Source organism: Stegodyphus dumicola, chromosome 4 (genome assembly GCF_044657685.1).
Source record: "Stegodyphus dumicola isolate Sdum_Otavi_A_Nest chromosome 4, ASM4465768v1".
Taxonomy (NCBI): domain Eukaryota; kingdom Metazoa; phylum Arthropoda; class Arachnida; order Araneae; family Eresidae; genus Stegodyphus; species Stegodyphus dumicola.
The window spans coordinates 196,034,350-196,053,681 of record NC_140771.1 but is presented as its reverse complement, the minus strand read 5'-3'; the positions used below and the strand labels follow the sequence as shown (position 1 = coordinate 196,053,681).

General features: G+C 32.2%; 1 protein-coding gene across 2 annotated transcripts in view; it reads right to left on the bottom strand.

Moving 5' to 3' along the window:
- Positions 1–19,332, bottom strand: part of LOC118189141 (teneurin-m-like) — an 866,809-nt gene that overhangs the window by 78,722 nt on the left and 768,755 nt on the right. For both annotated transcript variants that reach the window (XM_085815896.1, XM_085815897.1), the window contains exons 5-6: positions 4,267–4,560; positions 2,592–2,798 (exon numbers count right to left, since the gene is read on the bottom strand). In XM_085815896.1, coding sequence (XP_085672022.1) covers positions 2,592–2,798; positions 4,267–4,560 — 501 coding nt within the window. The remainder of the gene's footprint in view (positions 1–2,591; positions 2,799–4,266; positions 4,561–19,332) is intronic.

The window sequence follows — 19,332 nt, the reverse complement described above, 5'->3', positions numbered from 1 at the left end:
TGAAAATAACTGCTCATCCACAACTAGATTTTCTCCTGGTTTATAGGAAATCGCACAGTTCTGTATAAATTTATTCCAAATATCGGAAAAAAGTGCAAAATTATCACTTTCTAAACGCTGAGTCCTAGTTGACTTCAAGTCAAATCTTAGATACTTCATAATGTCTCGAAAACGATTGCGAGACATTGTTTCTCGGAAAATAATGTAATTCTTCTGTAAAATAATGTAATTCCTTCTGTAAATAATCAGTGAATGAAAGGAATGTATATGTACGCCAGATGTTTTCCCAAGAAAAATATTTTCTGAGCGACAGTACCATATAAATCTACCCAGTATTACGAGCAGTCATTATGACTGTTCGTGGCGCTTTTAGGTATAACTAATAATATCTCCGTTAATTTTATTTTCATTCGATCTATATTTGGTACCAATAATTTTCGACATATTTTTGGAAAATACCAAAATTTGTGACTTCTTAAGATAAAGGGTTTTTAAGGAATCCAAGGTCAAATAACGAAAGCAGTCAAAATGACTGCTCTGGCGCTTCTAGTGTTAATAATGTCTATTTTAAATGTTTTTATATATTTCACTGTTGTGTGGTTGTGTGTGTGATTGTAAGTGTGTCAGCATTTGAATTTTTTCGGCACTTCCTTGATAACTCAGAACTCAAAAATATATAACTTTTTTTAAGCGCAGGTATCACATTGATAATTATTATGATTGCATATAAATAAATATGTTATGGTTTTATAATTGTATATTTTTCAAATTAAAAACAAAAATTTATTGTAAATTTTGTGTATAAATCAATACATATATACATTAGCTTTTGGTGTGCCACGAAATTCCAGAAAGATTTTTTGTGCGTCGCAGCTGAGAAAAGGTTGCGGAGCACTGGTCTAATTCCTCACCGGGGAAATTAATGTAGTAAATAAACATTAAAAATTTAACTGCACGATTGTATGTTTTGATGCCCCATGCCTTGATTGGACTAAATACCAAGTTTGGTGCCATTTCGGCTATTAGATTGCGCTACAGGGCTCTCCAAACACTGTCACTTTAAAAAAGATCACCCTGTATTTCACAATTATAGAATACTTACAGAGGGCAGTTGGTATACGTGATGTTCAGTACAATAGCATAAATATGGAAGAATTAAATATAGAAGTGTAAATACAAATTCCGTACAGGATACAAATTCAATGCGGAAGAATAATTAATACCTTAGCGCTGGAATAAATACATATTTGTAAACACTTAATAATACTTGGTGGTTGCACACTGGGATGGTCATATACATTGCACAATTACGGAATACATTAAATATAGTAAGTATAAGGAAACCTAGTATAATATAGCTGGAAATTTTGCTGAAGTATACAGATGAATTCATTTAGCTAGGTGAATATCGTGTACTATAACAGGGGCATGGCTTTAAAAGATTTAAGGTATGAAATCTGTGTTTGACAAATAGCACAATTATGAAAATTAACAAAAAATAGAAGTCATAACTGTCTAAGCAATTTTCATTTATCCTTATATCGCTACGCAAAACGCGAGGTTAACATAGTTAATGGTATTGGAATGAGTAATATTCAGCATTTCTTAGGCCTTGTAAATTCGCAGCGTGCTTGCATTTCCTGACATGGAAAATATTTACCATTTAATTCATATCAGCTGATGCTTGCTCTGCTGTTCCTTTGTTCACTTGCGGGATAACTGTCCATTGTTGAAATTGCATTAAATCTCGAGATAAATTATTAGAGCTACTGCTGCTTTCAAAAGGCAGTATGCGCCCATTTCGAAGAGAAGTTATCCAACAAGCAGGTTCTTTATGCAGCACCACCACTTAGATTGACAGATGATGGCAATTGCTGATAATTGACCGTATTCTGTCTTGCTGATGACTGACCGTACTCTGTCTTGCTGCCTCCATCCATTGCATCTTAATGCACGGGTCTCGTTAACACACGAATATACTGGAGCATATTTTAGCAAATATGTTGCTATTCTAGAGAGAACTGGTATTGATATGAGTTCTAGAATACTAGAAAGCTTTGAGATCCCACAATTCTCTCAAGAATCCATCACACATTTAAATTGTGTCTTGAGAGTTCTTCCTGTGGGGCTCAAAACCGATGTTTCTGCCATCCTATTACCTATATTTAATGAAATAGAAACAACGCATTACCATGGTTGTTGCTGAGATGGATAAGGCAAAGTTGTAGCATGTGTGGACAGAAGTGGATATAGAACAGTTATTTGTAGTGTCATGAATGAAAGATACATAAAAACATTGTAAGATCTGTCAAAGCACTTTTCATTGTCATTAATCATGTTGTCTTATCCCATTCAATTAAAACACAGTTATGGTAATAAACGTCCTGCGACCATTATATCTGACACTCTGTTTTTTTATCATAGAGACTAGATATCTTCAGTACGTTGAGAGAATTTTAGACATTTCAGCATTTGAATTTCTTTCAACAAAATGGATAGGAGACCCAATCAGTGTACTAAGAAATTAAATGTGATATGGTATTTCAGTTTCACAACCCCTACGAATAAATAAATATTAATACTATACTCACCGCTAGGTATAAAAATGGAGCCTGAAGGTGTTCGGGCCAAACATGATGCGAAATCTGGGTCATTCTCACGTATCTGATTTTCCGGGGCATTTTCCCCTGAGTTTAGAGCATTATTATTGGCCCCTAAATTCTGAGGACCTTTGCTCCCTGGTTTTCCCATTGAATGTTTGTGGGAAGTGACTATACCAGAAGTATTGTCCATCAGACCTAAAATGATATATATATTATTTCAAATACATATTACAAGCATTAGAATTCACAGATTTCAAATACTGTGCTTTGAATCGCATCAAATTAAACCAACAATTTGAGAAAGGTCTTTGTCTCTTCAAAACGCATAGAAAAAACTGAAATACTTTTTAAAAGGTTCTTTATTTTACCACCAGCTGTAAGGCAGTCAGTCGATCTACGAGGAAGAATAGCTAATCAGCTAAAAGGCCAGTTACTGGAATTATTTTTATTAATCCTGAGCCCCCCACATGACGTCTTATTAAATAAGAAGGCTACTCTAATGGGTTTTACCTTTCAACTAAGTGTGAGTGTTCAAGTTGGTGGCTATTTTGAAACATTGATGAACATATTTAAAATTTAACTACTGCGTTATTGGTTCTAAGATGAAATTAGAAATTCTTCGTGCTGCTAAATATCCTTTCAGAATTCTCAGTTTCTCTTTGAAAACAGTATCAGATATGCATTCTATCTCATTGAGTTGAATCTAGTTGAAAAGACAAATTTACCCCAAAATTTATGCATTTACTTTATATCAATGATAAACATACAAATGGAATTTCAAATAAGTAAATTTTTATTCAATATTTTTTCAAAATAATTTTCTAATACTAATAATAAAAATAATAAAAAAGCAAACAAAATAAGAAAAAAATGGGGAATATCTGTACGTTAAAAACCTTTGAATACAACCCGTATTATGCTATAAATTATTTCGGACAACTTAGAATTAATACGCTTAATAAGAATTATTAGTACTTCATTTAGCAAGTTTTTTATACAGATATTATTACATTTCATGTACTACGGCAGCAGCAGCAGAGTAGGTCAGCCTTACATGTATTCAAATTGAAGTGCTCTAAGTTTGTTTCTAAAGAAAAGAAAAAAAATTGCAAATATATTTAAAGCAGGAAAAAAATGCTTAATAAATTTTTAACTTAAAAATGATTTTAGTGATTAGGACGAGTGAAATCAAATTGCATTTAAATTTTATTAAGTAAAATCACTAAAATTGTAGTTAGAGGAAAGCGACTGACAGTGGTACTCTAATGGTTGGAAATACGTGAATTAAGTAAAATAGCATCGAATCATTCCAAGCATTAAAAAAATTACTAGTTATTGGTTATTTCATAGATATTTACTTATATACAAGAATTTTTTCATCACTCACGAGTTTTCGATTCGTAGCCAGGGAAAAACGGGAAATACAACAAGCTGACAGAAATTTTATTTCTTGAATAAATAAACTATATGCTTGTTGAAAAGTAACTGTTCTGAGGTCTCTTTCTTTTAGGCGGGAATTTTAAGTTGGTTTTATTTTTTAATAATATATCAGAAAGTTACCTTTTAAAAAGAATTAATGTTAGCAATATATCATTACGAATGATTCAAATCATGCGCATTAATAATCGTGCAAAATACGCACTAATTACACAGAACTGCTTACGTCTACAAGGCAGAACCAAAGTACTTTCACGAGCGAATGCCACTTCTGATCCGGTGTATGTGGCATCCGAATTGATTGCATCCTCATCATCTGAAGAATTGGATGACGACAGGCCCGAAAGCTGTTGATGAAGTCTTCGACCACTATCCCTGGGAGGGTCAGAACCCAGCATCCCAGGTTTCCAGTCTTCTCTGTCCCCCGGTGCTTCTCTATTGTGATGACTACCTGAATACTGCTGCTGCTGGACCGGCTGTTGCTGTTGCTCTTGGGATTTCTGTCTGGAACCTAATCGACCTGTTGGAAGAAGAAAATAATTCTATAAACGCATGGTTCTTTTATTGCGCAAACATATTTATAAATAAACAAGAACATACATATAAAAAGAGATCAACAATTAAATATCAAATTCAACCAAGATGTTCCACGAATATACCGAAGAATTATTTTCCATTTCCTTTTCATACCAAGTACATATTCATATCAAGTAATTTCTGTTTGATTCTTGCCATTACCATATTGGCCTAAATATAAGGTAGTCTCTTTTGTAAGGCGATCCTGCCTTATTGAAGAACATAATTAAAGCGCATGCTTACAAAGACAAGTTTACGATATTAGTTGATATGTGGAAACCATTCTAAAATTAAAGACATAATATCTAAGAACTATTTCGAAGTTAAAATAAGTGAAAAAGCTTTCTTTTAATGTTAAAATTAACACATAAGTCGTAAATTACCTTAATTTCTTTATTAAATGTTGAGTTGTGGGTAATAAATGGGTTTGCTTTTAGAAGATGTTGGAAGGAATATAATAAGAGAAAAATGTGTTATAATCTTTATGTTAATGCAACTTCCTTTCTACTGAGATAATTTCTTACTTATTTCGATATATCTACATTCGGGAATAACTTATCGCTCATACAAAAGATTCAGTTTCAAGGAGTTTTGCTGATAAGTTAAAATCTCTGGCAAACATTACTCAGAATAGTTTTGTATGTAATTACAGGCCTACTTCCTATTTGCTGTTGTTTTTGTTGGTTAATCCCACCCATGAAATAAGTGGAATCAGATTTGATTCACACCTAAAATACCGCTAATTTTCAAGATTTCTGTTCACTAAAGAAACGTGATGGATTTAAAGCTTCACCAATTACTTTTGCATAGAATGTCTTGATGGAATGTTTAAAGATTTCACCTAAACATCACATATTAACTCGCCTAAAATGTTCTAAAGATATTAGAACATTTCAGATGAACTGAAACTGAAATACTTTGGCTATAGAAATTTCGGGAAAAAACTGAAGGACACATTCAGATTTCTTATGCAGCAGACAGTAGGCCTAATCTAATTTAGCTATTAGATTTCTCCTAAACAGCTAGCCCAACTTAAAGACAGTAGTTGAATAAATACCACGAGCACTTAATGCGATAAATTTTGAGCTACTAGTTACAATTGCTAGGTATATTTAATTACAAATATTTGAACTGATAACTTCATTATTTAGGTTTCATTATTAATTTTAAATATGAATACAAATTATAATATGTCTGTATAATAACAGTTTAATAACCTTTTTATGTAATGATAGTGGAAATCGCGTCACACTATTTTTTTAATCCATTTATATTTCTAATCATTTATTAACGTTTTTCTTCTTTTGCTAGAGAGAAATTTTGCAAAGAAATTAAACTTACTATAAAATTTCTTCGTCATTTTTTTTAATACAACATTTTTTTGCTCTAGATAGATATTGAGTTTCGTACTCAGATTTTTATAATATTTATTTAATTATTTATTAATGTATTCTTTTGCTAGACAGAAATTTTGCAAAGAAATTAAACTTACTATAAAACTTCTTCGTCACTTTTTTTTTTTTAAATACAACTTTTTTTTTTTTGCTTTAGATAGATTTTGAATTTAGTACTCATTTAATTTTATCAGTTTTATTTTTTTTCTTTTCGCTTTACTGCTTAGAATAAGAGTTTATCGATTGGCTTGCGTTCAAAATCAGTTGCAATGAAATCTGAAATACCATTCATACTTTCAACCTTTTTATTAGTATTTACATATTTTTTTAAACATGCATAAGGTATTTTCTCCCACCTTTCTGCATGCCTTCGTGGTGTAGCGGTAGCACACGCGATGTGTATTCAAAAGGTCCACATTCGAGTTCGGGGTAAGAGCTTGCTCATTTTTCATGTCTCCAACATTAAAAAAAAAAAAAAAACACCCCACAAGTACGTTAATTCATCACCACCAGAATTTGGCTACTGGCTCCCTTAAACCCTAGTCGTCCTTTAAAAATAAGTAGGAATATATAAGGTATTTTCTCCCTTCTTCCAGCATGCCTTCGTGGTGTAACGATATCACACTCGGCGCATATTCGAGAGGTGTAGGTTCGAGTCCCGGTGAGGGTTATTGCTCATTTTTCACGTTTCCAGCATAAAAAATCCTAATGACTCTACACATGAAATTTTGTAAAGTTCAAGAAATGAATTTTCTTAATTATTTTGTGGTACATAATATTATACACCTATATACATTTAGGAATTTGAAATTCCAACACTCAAAAATATTTCTACTATAAACTTCTGAAATTTTTGAGGGCTAGAAAACAAACGTTTCTCCTTCTTTTAAAACGAGAATGATAAAAAAATGTATCAAGTAAGCCAGTTTCCAGATTTTTTTTTAAACTACCCAGCTTGCACGGTATAATGTCGATCTGGCGTAACTCGCCAGATGCGCGGGAAGTCATCTGAAGGAAATGCAGAATAAGGAAACGATTAGTTAAAAAAAAAAATCTTATTCCTATCCCAGTTTCAAGAATGATGAATAACATGGTGTCTGCTGTTGCCTCGTTTCATTGTATCAGATGTATTTTTTGACGCCCATTCAAGAAAGTGAAAATTTGTCTTATTCTCAATGAAATAACAGTAAATAACTACAAAATATAAAGGGAATTAATGCGCTATATTTCATTCTTATCACGTTCAAAAACCTCTTCGTAAACTCAAACAGCGTAATTGGAAGGTTCGGAAGAAAGACAAGAATCCATTAAAAACTTCAGCTTTTCCATGGAAATGAAAGCAAATAATTTAGGTTTACTATCAAAGTGACTAAGATAAAACTTCATGAGTTTCAAAAAATACACCTCCTGACGCATAACTGCCGACCCGAGATTGTAAATAACAGCTCGGAGACAGCCATTCGGCCACCCCTAGGCTACTAAAAGCGCAGTTAAATTATTGATTTAGAAAGCAGAGTGTGGTAAAATATCGATGACTAGGACCCCTTTACGATGTGCAGAACGGCTTTTGCTAGAGGATGGGCTGATAAAAAGATAGCAGACTCGCAAGCAAGAGCGAATTCTTTAGTGCTCTCTTATAAATTTAAGAAAATGGTATACACCTCCTGGTTAACGTTTTGAGTTATTTAAATATTGAGTCCAGTTTATTGGGTCTGGTTTGACTCTAAACTGTTAATGTCTCACTAGTTACCTTTTACGTCGAAATCTGTGCTGTCATGAACTGTTACTGTAGTAGTTGTACTCTTTGCAGCAAGGTAACTGTTTTAAAGTGAGGCATTAAAAGACAATGGTTAAAATGAGTTCGAAGTCGCTCCAGAGGGTTTGAAAATTGTCCGGTGAGATTCTCTTTATTATATATATATGTGAGAAAGTCGCATATTATATATAAGCGTTATAAAGTAAGTTATTACATGCGATATATGTTAGCGTCCGGGGAAAGCAGGCATTCGACAATATGATTTTTTAGCATTATAAGCATACATGCGTTATTAAAGTGATGCCCTGGAAAGTTAGGATAAGATATACGCAATATACCTTATCGTACGAAAAGCATGCATTCGCCAACATGATGTTTTTGAGTTTTATGAGCGTCAATACGTTATAAACCTTATTTAAAAAGGGATACACCGCAAAAGGGAGGCTAAGCGTTATATGTATTATATGCAACATACATTATCCCACGAAAGGCACAACATGGGACAACATGAAATTTTTGAATGTTATAAGCGTCTATATTTTACAACTGTAACAAAAATGTGTTTTAAATGTTATAAAAATAAGTTATACATCGCAAAAGTGTGTATAAGGTATAAGCGTTATTTGGAATTTGATGTACTGCAAAACTGATTTGACGCAAATGGGAAAATAAGTTATAAGCAGTATATGTTATCGTCTGAAAAGCAAACATTGTATAAAATTTTTTTGAGCTTCATAAGCTTCCATGTATTGTAAGCGTTATGAAAATAAGTTATGTGCGTCATTGATAAAATTTAAATATTTTCAGGAATTTACAATATTATTGATTCCATCACGGAATCTGTAGTACAAGGGTGATCGACTTTAGATATATAAGAGAGAGACAGAAAGAGTGTTTACACATTTTTAGAACGATTTCGATAGAGAATTAAAAAAAAAGCAAATGTTTTGGAACGAAAATTTCTGATAATAGCTTATTATTTGAAATGAGAAATATCGTCTGCTACTTTGAAATTTATTCTCCTTTCAGAATGCCGCTTAATGTCGCAAGCTGTGTATTGAAGAATATGTTTTTATGCTTTCCGAAGAGAAATATTCCTATTTCATAACTCGAAGACGTGGTGAAAGGCATGTATTAAAATTTCTAATTGCAAAATAAGCAGCAATATTAATCGATAAGTGAAAAACTGTCAATCATTTCTTCTACATGGAAAGAAGACTCTAAACGAATACAAGAAAAAGATAAGTACTTCTCTAAAGTTTCTGAAGTTACAGAGTCTCTTTGGAAGCATTAACTGTAAACCCTACGTAGTCGACGAAATAGCGAATTCTCGCTATGGCTTTGAAGAACAGATACTACAGAAGAAGGTTTAAATAAACATTTTTATTTGAACTAAAATAAAGAGATGCACGCATTCGGTGCTCACAAGTAGTTACCACTTGTGGCTAAACTAAATTGAACAGAAAATAGAAATGTAAAAATCACAAAAAAAATTTGGATGGCTAACGACTGGCTTAGTTATCTAACTGCTAAATAGACTGCATACAGCAGAGCCAAGCCTAGAATATCAGTATAATCTGAACAGTGTCTAATACCAACTAGACAGCTAATTTCACACATGTACTCGGAACTAACTCCGTTTGAAACATACTTAGATTTTGCATATTATGTCATTAAAATTTACATTTCGTCAGGAAACTGAAATCAGGAAGAAAAGGAAAGTTGAACTAAAAATAATTGGTTAGAATAAAATAAGGTCTTTACAAAGTAAAATCGTTGAAAACAAGAGAAAGTTCCGCCAACGTGGATATCAGTTCTTCAAATACGTACATCTGTTAATGAATGTGAAAAAAATCGTGAAACTTTAATTAATTAACTGAAAAAGTGTTTTCGATAATTTTAGTAGAACTTAAGTCAAATAAATGCTTAGCGAACCAATAAGTTTATTAAATTAATAATTAAGTTTTGCTGATTTTGTCAGAAATTTCATTTACTGTTAACTTGTCTAGTAAGCTAAGACTTTATTTTTAAACTCTGCATCTATCCAATCAGATCGTAAAAGAATTTATCTAGATTACAGCTGCTATAGTTTTGATTAAGCGTGTAAATTTCTTCTAAATAAAGATTTTTATTGTATTCTTCACCATTCTTTCTCTTAAATTTGCTTAATTTTTAAAAACATAATAATTTTTGCTTAATTTTTAAACAAAATTAAGCAAAATTTAACTTCAGATTTGCTAACGTTATGGATTATTTCGAAGCAAGAAGCATGAAAAATTAACTGTGCTTTTTCCGGGATACGAATCACGCATTTTCCAATGCTCATTAAATGCGCTAACCACCATAAAATCATGCAAAGATGAATTCGATAACTCCTTACATTCTTCCCCAATTGAATTCTCCCCGCATCCGTCTGTAGAGTATCTCCAAATCATTATACATTGTAATGTCCCTTAACGGAACAATACCATATTACATTTTCTGCAGCTAATGTCATTTCATTTAACGGATTCTTTTTTAAGTAAAGCCATTTTTTTCTTAAAATTTGCAATATTTTGAATCTATTTTCTACACATACGATATTTTCTTTTATGAGAAATTAGGATATTATAATTTTTTGTTTGATCAATTTTATGTATATTTGATCAAACTTTATGGATTCCATGACCTGTGGACTTTATGAATTTCACTTTGATATGCATTTGTATTTTATTTTAATTTTAGTTTTTATTCCTCTTTCAGGCAGATATATTTCAAAATTTGTATATTACGAAAAATATAAATACTTTTGTTATTAGTATTTAAAATAAAGATAAATCTAGTTCATGATGTATGTGGAACATTACATGTTAAACATTGCTAAAGACCAGATATCGCTGCCAATGGTTAGCAGGAATTAATGCCAATTCATCGTCAACTGAAATGAACTGAATAACTGATTGCGAGTTTGCTCCCACCACATATTAGTTCAGGCGCTATTGTACAGACTGATTTTTATAATTTTTCGTAATAAAAAATTGTTAAAAATGAAATGCGCCCTCATCGGAATTCGTACTGCGAGCCTGCCAGTCAGTTGGCCGTGCATTTTAACCACTTACGACACGACGGCATACACGCGGGAGTGCAATAACCCTTCACAAATTAACTTCGTTTTTACAGAAATAAATCCATATTTTGAGGGAGGCTGTAATGACACTGGTGTTCCCTCCTGCAGAAAAAATATTTTACGCCCTTTTGCCATTAAAAAATACACCATATAAATAGAAATAACAAAAGAAGTAGATATTTGCTGTATAACAACAGTCGATCTTACGCTGAATTTTGTTGTTTGGAATTCAAATAAGCGTGATTCTTTTCCTCGTATCTTAGCGAATTAGTAAGACCTCGATTATCTAAAAAACGAATAAGCAAACACATGAAATTCGCTACGGAATGAATTGCATGGGAATGAGAATGGCAGATTTGGAAAGGTAGAGAATAAATCCAGAATCAAAATGTTGATATCCTTGCTAACGCTGGAAATAATAACTAAAGTAGGCAACTCATACCTTATAATAAGATACCATTATAATAAGATTAGATCATATAACTACTGGTCCTACTGGTTATTTTGTTGGAATCTTAAAATTCACGATTTTAAATGAGTAAAAATTACATCTTAGAGATTTTCCAAATTAAAAGGCTTAAGATTTAGGATTCCGTTTTAAACTGCTTTACAGATCGGTGCCATCCTCAGCATTAAAACAAAGCATAATTAATTGAAACATTTTCATATTTTCTAGTGTTTTTAAAGATTGAGCTAGGATTTTGTGCATTAAGCTTATATAAACTTTACGAATAAGCATGCCAGAAGAAGTAAAAAAAAAAATTGGTACCTATTTTCAAACTCCAAGCATTATTTACAAGAGAAGATATCCGGAGTAAATCCGATATATTCATCAACTATATATCTTTACCATTTTCAACCCAAATACAAATATTATAACAACTATAAAAAAGGTATGGCAACACTTAACATTAGTAAGCGTTAAAATTGATCAGCTGAGTGCGTCCACGCAGCCCGCGTATTTTTCCCTTTTCCCCTTATCTAATATAAGATAATTCAAAGCACTTTACCTAGTTCTAAAAACAATTCCAAGTTAATAATTCATAATTGTGAACTATAGCTCTTTTTCCAAGATATGATAGCAAATTTTATTTAAAGCTTCATAGCGAAGAAAAGTTAGGATGTTGACAGAAACTTATTACCAATGAGTGAATAGCAAATTCTAAAACAAAAAATTATCTTAGCTTGGCTTGACCGATTAAGGTATTGGAACTGCTCCATTTGCCGCATAAAAGACACGATTTTCTCAATGTTCGGGACCGGAAATGATTTTTGCCTTAATCATTTGAGCTGTCGTGGCTAAAACTTAGCGCTTTGCCCTAAGTTTCATCATAGTGCCAAGCGAAAAGGCTGGCTGCATTGTTGGTTTCGTGTTTTTCCCAACTGTAACATGATTACGAGCTAGTTTCCTTTCAGTGCCCTCAACGAAAACATTCCTTCCCTTAGGCAGAGTGTCCTCGTGTACTTACCATATTCAGAAATCTTAACCAGCCACTACCAAAAAGATGTCGAGCCTGGGCTTCGGTACTATCACAGGAGCAATGGTCATCGAACTTCTCTAGTGCCATTTATTGCAAATATCGCCATTAACAAATACACAACAGTGTTTTCCAATAATAAATAGTTATAATTACGAAATACAGATGGCGCAACGAGACTGAAGAGATCGCACTGCATTAAAATCTGCAAGGCCGTTGTAATAATTCACATTCAGCTACAGGAAAGTACCTTATTAAGGATTTTACCTTACTAGAAAGATAACTTTTAATGACTGGAAAAAAGTAAGATCCTATTTTACCTGCTCCTACTTTAGATTTCCTTCGACTGATTACCGAGACGTAAGAATAATGATGTTTTTATGACTGAGAACTAAAGGCATTTTGCAAATATCTCAGCTGAGTAGTGAAAATATTTCATTGTTTACATATTGCGATTTTGTTAAAGAATATTTTAAGTCGACAAGATTTAAAGTATTATATTAATTTTGAATTAAATTTATCGATATTTGTTTGCCATTTGTGTCTTTGCAGTTTACGCTTAATAAGCATCAAGAAACAACTTTACATAAATTTAATAATTTTTTTTAAATTTTGAGTTTTAATATTATAATCATCAAAACGGGAGTCTCTCCAAAGCTACAGGATGTTACGTTACATAAATGGAACTAAGTGTTTATCATCCACATAGCCCATCAATGCTGCCTTTCTAAGAAATATAAGATATTTAGTTTGATTTTTCACACGGCTTAGCAAATAACCATTTCTCACGGCTGTTACCGTTCGAATCGTTATAAGATCTTTTATTTTATTTTACAAATTATAAGCGCAATTTCTCAACAAACAAAGAAACTGAAAAGAAACAAACGTACTTCTTCACAATTTATTTTATTTTTTAATAGATCCTTATAATATTAATTGACGTAGCATGAATTATATGAGTTTAATTTATTAATCGTTTGAATAATTACACGGACATAGAAATACAAAGTCACATAGTTGTAGATGAATTTAAATGTCTTCAATTTCTAAATTAAATGCTGGCCACCAAAGTGTACAGAATCAATTACCCTTGTATCTTTTTTACAGAGGTTCCAGAATAAAAAAAATGTAAGTATGCCTGATGGTTAACAAAAACTGCTCTGTAAATAGGAATAAAACTAATACAAGTACTTGAATTCGATTTGAAAACACACATACTACAAAAGAGAGAAACAGCTAGAACTTACTGAAGCAAAGAGAAGTTCTGATGGTATTTCCAATCAATTTCCACTCAATGTAACCTGGACAAACAACAAGTGTTGCGAGAGATAGCCTAATGTCTAAAATTCCTTCTAATTATAAAGAAACAAGAAAGAAGTTTGTCCAGACTTAAATCGACGGAACGTTTTTATGGGAAAAGCACACAAAGTGATTAAATTTCAAACATCGGTAGAAGACAACCTTATCGGAAGAATTTCAAGACAAGAAAAGTTTCTGCCGAATGAATAAATGGCAGTTCCATTATGACGAGAACATTTATAATTAAATTTACATTTAGAATGTAAAAAATTTAGGATTGATTAGATAAGGTATGCATTTAGAAAGATTAGTTTATAAAATTTTGTAGCACTAGACAGTTAAAAAGATTTCCAACAGAATTGCAAAGGAAACGTGTACGACAAACATTTTAGGGATTCGTTATAGAATATAAAAGCAAAAATTGTTAAAATTGTGAATGAATTTGGAATTCAGTTATTATTTTAAAGAAAGTAAAAAATCCAAAATTGCAGTTTTTGGAAAAAAAAAATAGAAAAACATCTTAATTTTCTCCCTTCCGATTTTTTTAGAATCTTTCGGAATTAATCGCAGCTTGCGTGCAATGATTCGTAGTGGCCATTTTAATAGTAATAGTTAATTTATTATCAAAACAAATGTTTTTTCATTCTGTATCTGAATAAGTGCCAACGAAGATAAGTAAAAAATGAATTCGGAAAGGGAAAGTTTCATAAAAATAAAATTAAAAAAAATCTAGTAAAAATTCCAAAATAACGGTATTTAAACAAAATATAAATCTGACCCTAAAACTCAGCGAAATGCTTGCTTTTATTTGCAATAAAAACATCAGGAAACATCAGTAGAACACGTAACTTTCATTTAATTATTTCTTAAAATCGTTTATGTTCATCAAGAACTTATAAGCGAATTTTCGCCATAACATGACTTTTAATACATTTTGTGATTTATGAAAACTCTTACTGCAGTAAATCGACTCTGCTGAAAGAAGTGAACTCCACAGCCAGGATTTATAAAGGTAATTTTTCACAAGACCATACATGAAAGCCATTTTGTTCATTAATAGGTAACTGGAATAGAACAGCTTCAAACACCAGCGAATATGAGACCGCCTCCAGCGTGCTAGGCCCTGAGTACCACCGACAAATGAGGATATTCCTTCTGACTGTTATGATAGCCACTTCTCTCTTGGGAAATGCGATTATGTGTTTCCACATCAAACAAAGTCGAAGGAGGAATCAGCGTATCCAGCTGCTGTTTATCAACTTTGCTGTAGCAGATCTGCTTGTGACCTGCTTCACCATGACGTCTCAGCTTGTCTGGGAATGCATGGGCAAAGAATGGATAGCTGGAGCTCACGATCACTATTGCTTAACGTATAGCTAGACATGAACATGCTACAAAACAGTTGTAAATTACGGCAGGCTTGACATTTAGGTCAATTGATTAATGAGTCATTAACACAGAACAAGGTTAAGGAGATAACAGAGCCTGCTGATTAGTGCAAGCAAATTATATCATAGATTGAGTCAACAGCTGTTAGCGGCTGTGTGATCACCCATTGCCTTTATCAGTTGTTGACTACGGAATATAAATGGAAACAAAGATGAAGGGTCTTTTCTTTAGCACGCTGCAGAATAACTGTTTTAAAAAAAGCAGTGGTTGCCAAAGAGCGGGTCACAACCTGCTAATGAATCGAAAGACAAATTTTTGAGGGTCTCGAAAATTTTTGAAGGATACGTTTTCTTGTTGTACATATTATACATGAATCTATTTGTAATTATGAATCAGTTTAGAATAAACAATTTATTTGGTACCTTTATTTATTATTACTTTATTATTATATTATTTTCTTGTAGAAGCTCCTTTACTCCTTCTCCCCTTTGTTTTAAGAGCAACTACACACAGATAAGTAATAAACTAAAAAGTGGGGAAAAAAACTGTTTTAAACACTTATTTTGTTTTTTAGTTGATAAGTACATGAAAGCAAAATATAGTGTATATAAAAGCGAAACACAATTTTTCACCTTTCGATTGCTACCTTTTTTGCTGCCTTGTTGAATCTGCAGCTTCAATCAACTTAGAGCAATTGATAGCTGTTGATTAATCCAAATCTTGCAGATAACTACATTTAAACTCTTATTTTAGTTTCATGTCAAAGTATCTAATGAATAACCATAGGGACAGTTGCTTTACCGTTATCAATTAAACAATTTAATATTTAGTATTATAAATATAATTAATAAATACTTATAACAGAATTTCTTGCAAATCTTTGGAGGAAAAAGTACAGTACCGTTATACAAACATTACTGGAGCAACTTGAACATTTTTATAGAAAACGTTACAAGCACATGTAGCCAACTACAGAAGCAAAGAAGAATTTTTCAAATTGGTTACCACTGCATTTTTGCGTAGTTACTTTCCACCACAGAGATAGTATCATTGCTGGATATTATTTGTCAAGACAAGAATTCACTTAGATAGCTGTTCAACCATATACATGATTATATGAGCAAATTACGTATCGAGAAAAATTTGCCAAGCTTCTAAAACACCGGCGACAATTAAGCAAAAAAAAAAAAAAAAAAAAAAAAAAAAAAAAAAAAAAAAAAAATGAACGCAGCAAATCATTGAGGTTGCTACAAATAGAGAAGAGGTAATTTCAAGAACAAAAAGTAACAATATTTTAGGATAAAAAAGTAATCAATCGAAATTTCAAAAGCATTTTAAATACAATTAGAAAATAGATCAGTTTCGTATATGTAAAAAATATTATAGTGAATTTTGAATTCTTCTTACGTCCTAAACAAACAACTACTAATGAATCAACAATAAAAATATAACAACATAATGAAGATGTACATAAAATTGGACTACGAAACTATATAAAATTAGTATAAAAGAAACTGAGCGAGCTTTTATTTTTCGCAATTAGCAACTAATCAGTGGAAAATTTCCAATGTATATTCAGATAATCCTCAAAAGAGCTATCCCTTGAAAATCGGAAAGGCTGTCTTTGAAACAGCTCTCTTAACTTATAAGGTATTTCTCCCGCCTCCTAGCGTGCCTTCGTGGTGTAGTGGTTCTGCACGCTGGGCTAGTATTCCAGATGTCCATGATTCGATTCCCGGCGAAGGCGTTTTCTAATTTTTCATCTCTCCGGCACCCCCAAAAATACCTAATGTCTCTACAGTGGCGCCCAATCTAAAAGGGTGTTGGATGATCATTCTTCTCACCCAGGATTTGGCGATTGGGTCCCCTAGAAACCCCAGTCGCGCTTTAAATAAAAAGGGGAGTATATAAGGTACTTTTCCCGCTTTCCTAGCGTGCCTTCGTGGTGTAGTGGTTCTGCACACTGGGCCGGTATTCTAGAGGTCCGTGGTTCGATTCCCGGTGAGGGCTTTGCTAATTTTTCATTTTGCCTGCTGCCAAAAATTACCTAATGTCTCTACAAACTCATGAGATTGCTCACCAACGGCCGAGCGGTAAAATCCAATACGCTGGTAGTTCGGTCCAACGTTCGAATCCCGCGAAGGGGCTGGCTGATGGGCGTTTTCGTGGTTTTCCCCGTATGTAACGTGTTATTACCAGCCAGTTTCCCTTCGAAAAACCTCCACGAAGACATCTCTCCCTACCGTGTAATGCCTTAAGGCTGGAACACGTAAATAATAATAACTCATAAGATGTAAGGTTTAATATTATTTTTCACTAAACAGCTATTTTATGTTTTCTATCTTTACTGTCTCTTCTCCCTTCCGTTTCCTCGCCCCAGAATGAAAATTAGACTAGAGTATTTAAACTGACGGTTTAGATTCTAAGACAGAGCTTGTTTCGCTTGTATGCATTAGTTACTTTTTACTTTTCTTCTCAGGTCTAACAACTTGAATTTATCGGCTTTGCATTACTTACTGGAGATATTTGAATACCTATGTCGATTAGGTTCATGAGCCAGCTTCGCTTTAAACTGAGTTGTGTAATCTTTGAATTTTAACTTATTTCATTTAAATTTACTTACGAATGTAATTTTAAGTCACACAGCCATAAATATTGGCTTAGTGTGTGGGCACCAAGTGTGCATTCTATTCTATTATAGTTATTATAAAGAGTTATTTGTACTCATCTCAAGGTTCAATTATTATTTTAAACTTAGCCATAATTCTATGTCAGTCTACTTAGAGCTTGGATAAAATTTACTAAGAAAAACCTAACTTTGTAAGTTTAAATTGTAGAAAACGAGAACAATATGATTATATGTTTAAACATTTCGATTTCTATTATTTAAAGATTTTCAGTTACATATGAACATGCAAATATATTATGCATATAAAATGTACGACTATAATTCCTGTAATTTATAATTTTTTACATAGCTCTTTTGTAATATTTATATTTTTTCAATATTTATGAAGGTGTATGAATAAATTAACAGTGCAGATAATTAAGATTTGCGCCTGTAGCTCTTTTATTGTTAATACGCAACTGAAGGATAGACCGATTCATTGAATATATTTTTACGGCTTACTTGAGAATAATGAATAAAAGAGACCAATATCTACATGTATGCGTTAATTCACTTAATTTATGCGTACTTAGCTTAATGCAGCCTTTACTTAATTTTTACCGACATCCAAGCTATATGTGAGCAAGGTTTTCAAATTTCAGATATTTTCCAATCTGCTTTAAAAAAATTGCGTACATGAGAAGCCACGTATTTCAGACACGTATTGTTCAAGAATCAACAGTCATTGCGAAAGGTTTTCCCTTTGAAGTTATAAGCGAGATTAAGTTCATTATGATGGCAGACAAATGATTTGGGGTAAAGCACTGCAACATAATTGTGATTAAAGCAGTGTTGAACAACTTTGAAGTTTCACAGTTTCCTTCAACTTAGTGCTCTAATATTAAAGACTCAACGATACAGAATACGAGACATTAGTAGCAATCTACTGCGGAAAAGGCATCAGCTTCTAATCTACACATGGGTGTTAGTCAAAGCCTTTATGCTTAAGTGGATGCATTTAAGATTCCAGTTTGAAACTCATCGAATGTAAACGACCAAATTTTAATTAAGGATACCTCAACAAGTTGACATTCGGTTCAGTTATTTACTGGTACTTTCAAGAGATAATGAGGGGTTGAAAATTGTAAATTATTCTCTGCATCTGATTTTAGTGAACAACAGACTGTAGAAATCCTCTCTTTCAGATATGTTACACATATTATTAGATAAGCTATGAATTTTCTTTATTTTATTATTTCTAAGATAGTGTATTAAAGATAAAAGAATTTAGTCTTTTTCCAGTGCAAGAATTCGAAGCTATTTTGTTTCTTTCAGATTTTGAGATATTTTTATTAAATAAACTATGTAAATTAATATTTTGCATTTCTTTTATTGCTTCAGAACTGGATTCATTCAACGCTTAATTTTTAAAAGCGTTAGAATCTTAACGGATTATAATGAGAAAAATAATAAACTGAAATATAAAAAAGCAATATCTATAAACTGAAACAAATATAGAAATTCTCTTTATAAAGTTTTAAATTAAAATGAGCGAAAGAAAAGGAAAACTAAATGTGAAATCGAGGACGAAAGAAATTTAAATATTATTTTTAATATCGTTTAAATTATTCTTTAAATATAATCGCTTTGCTTTTTATCCTTAAATTTATAAAAAATATTCCTTAT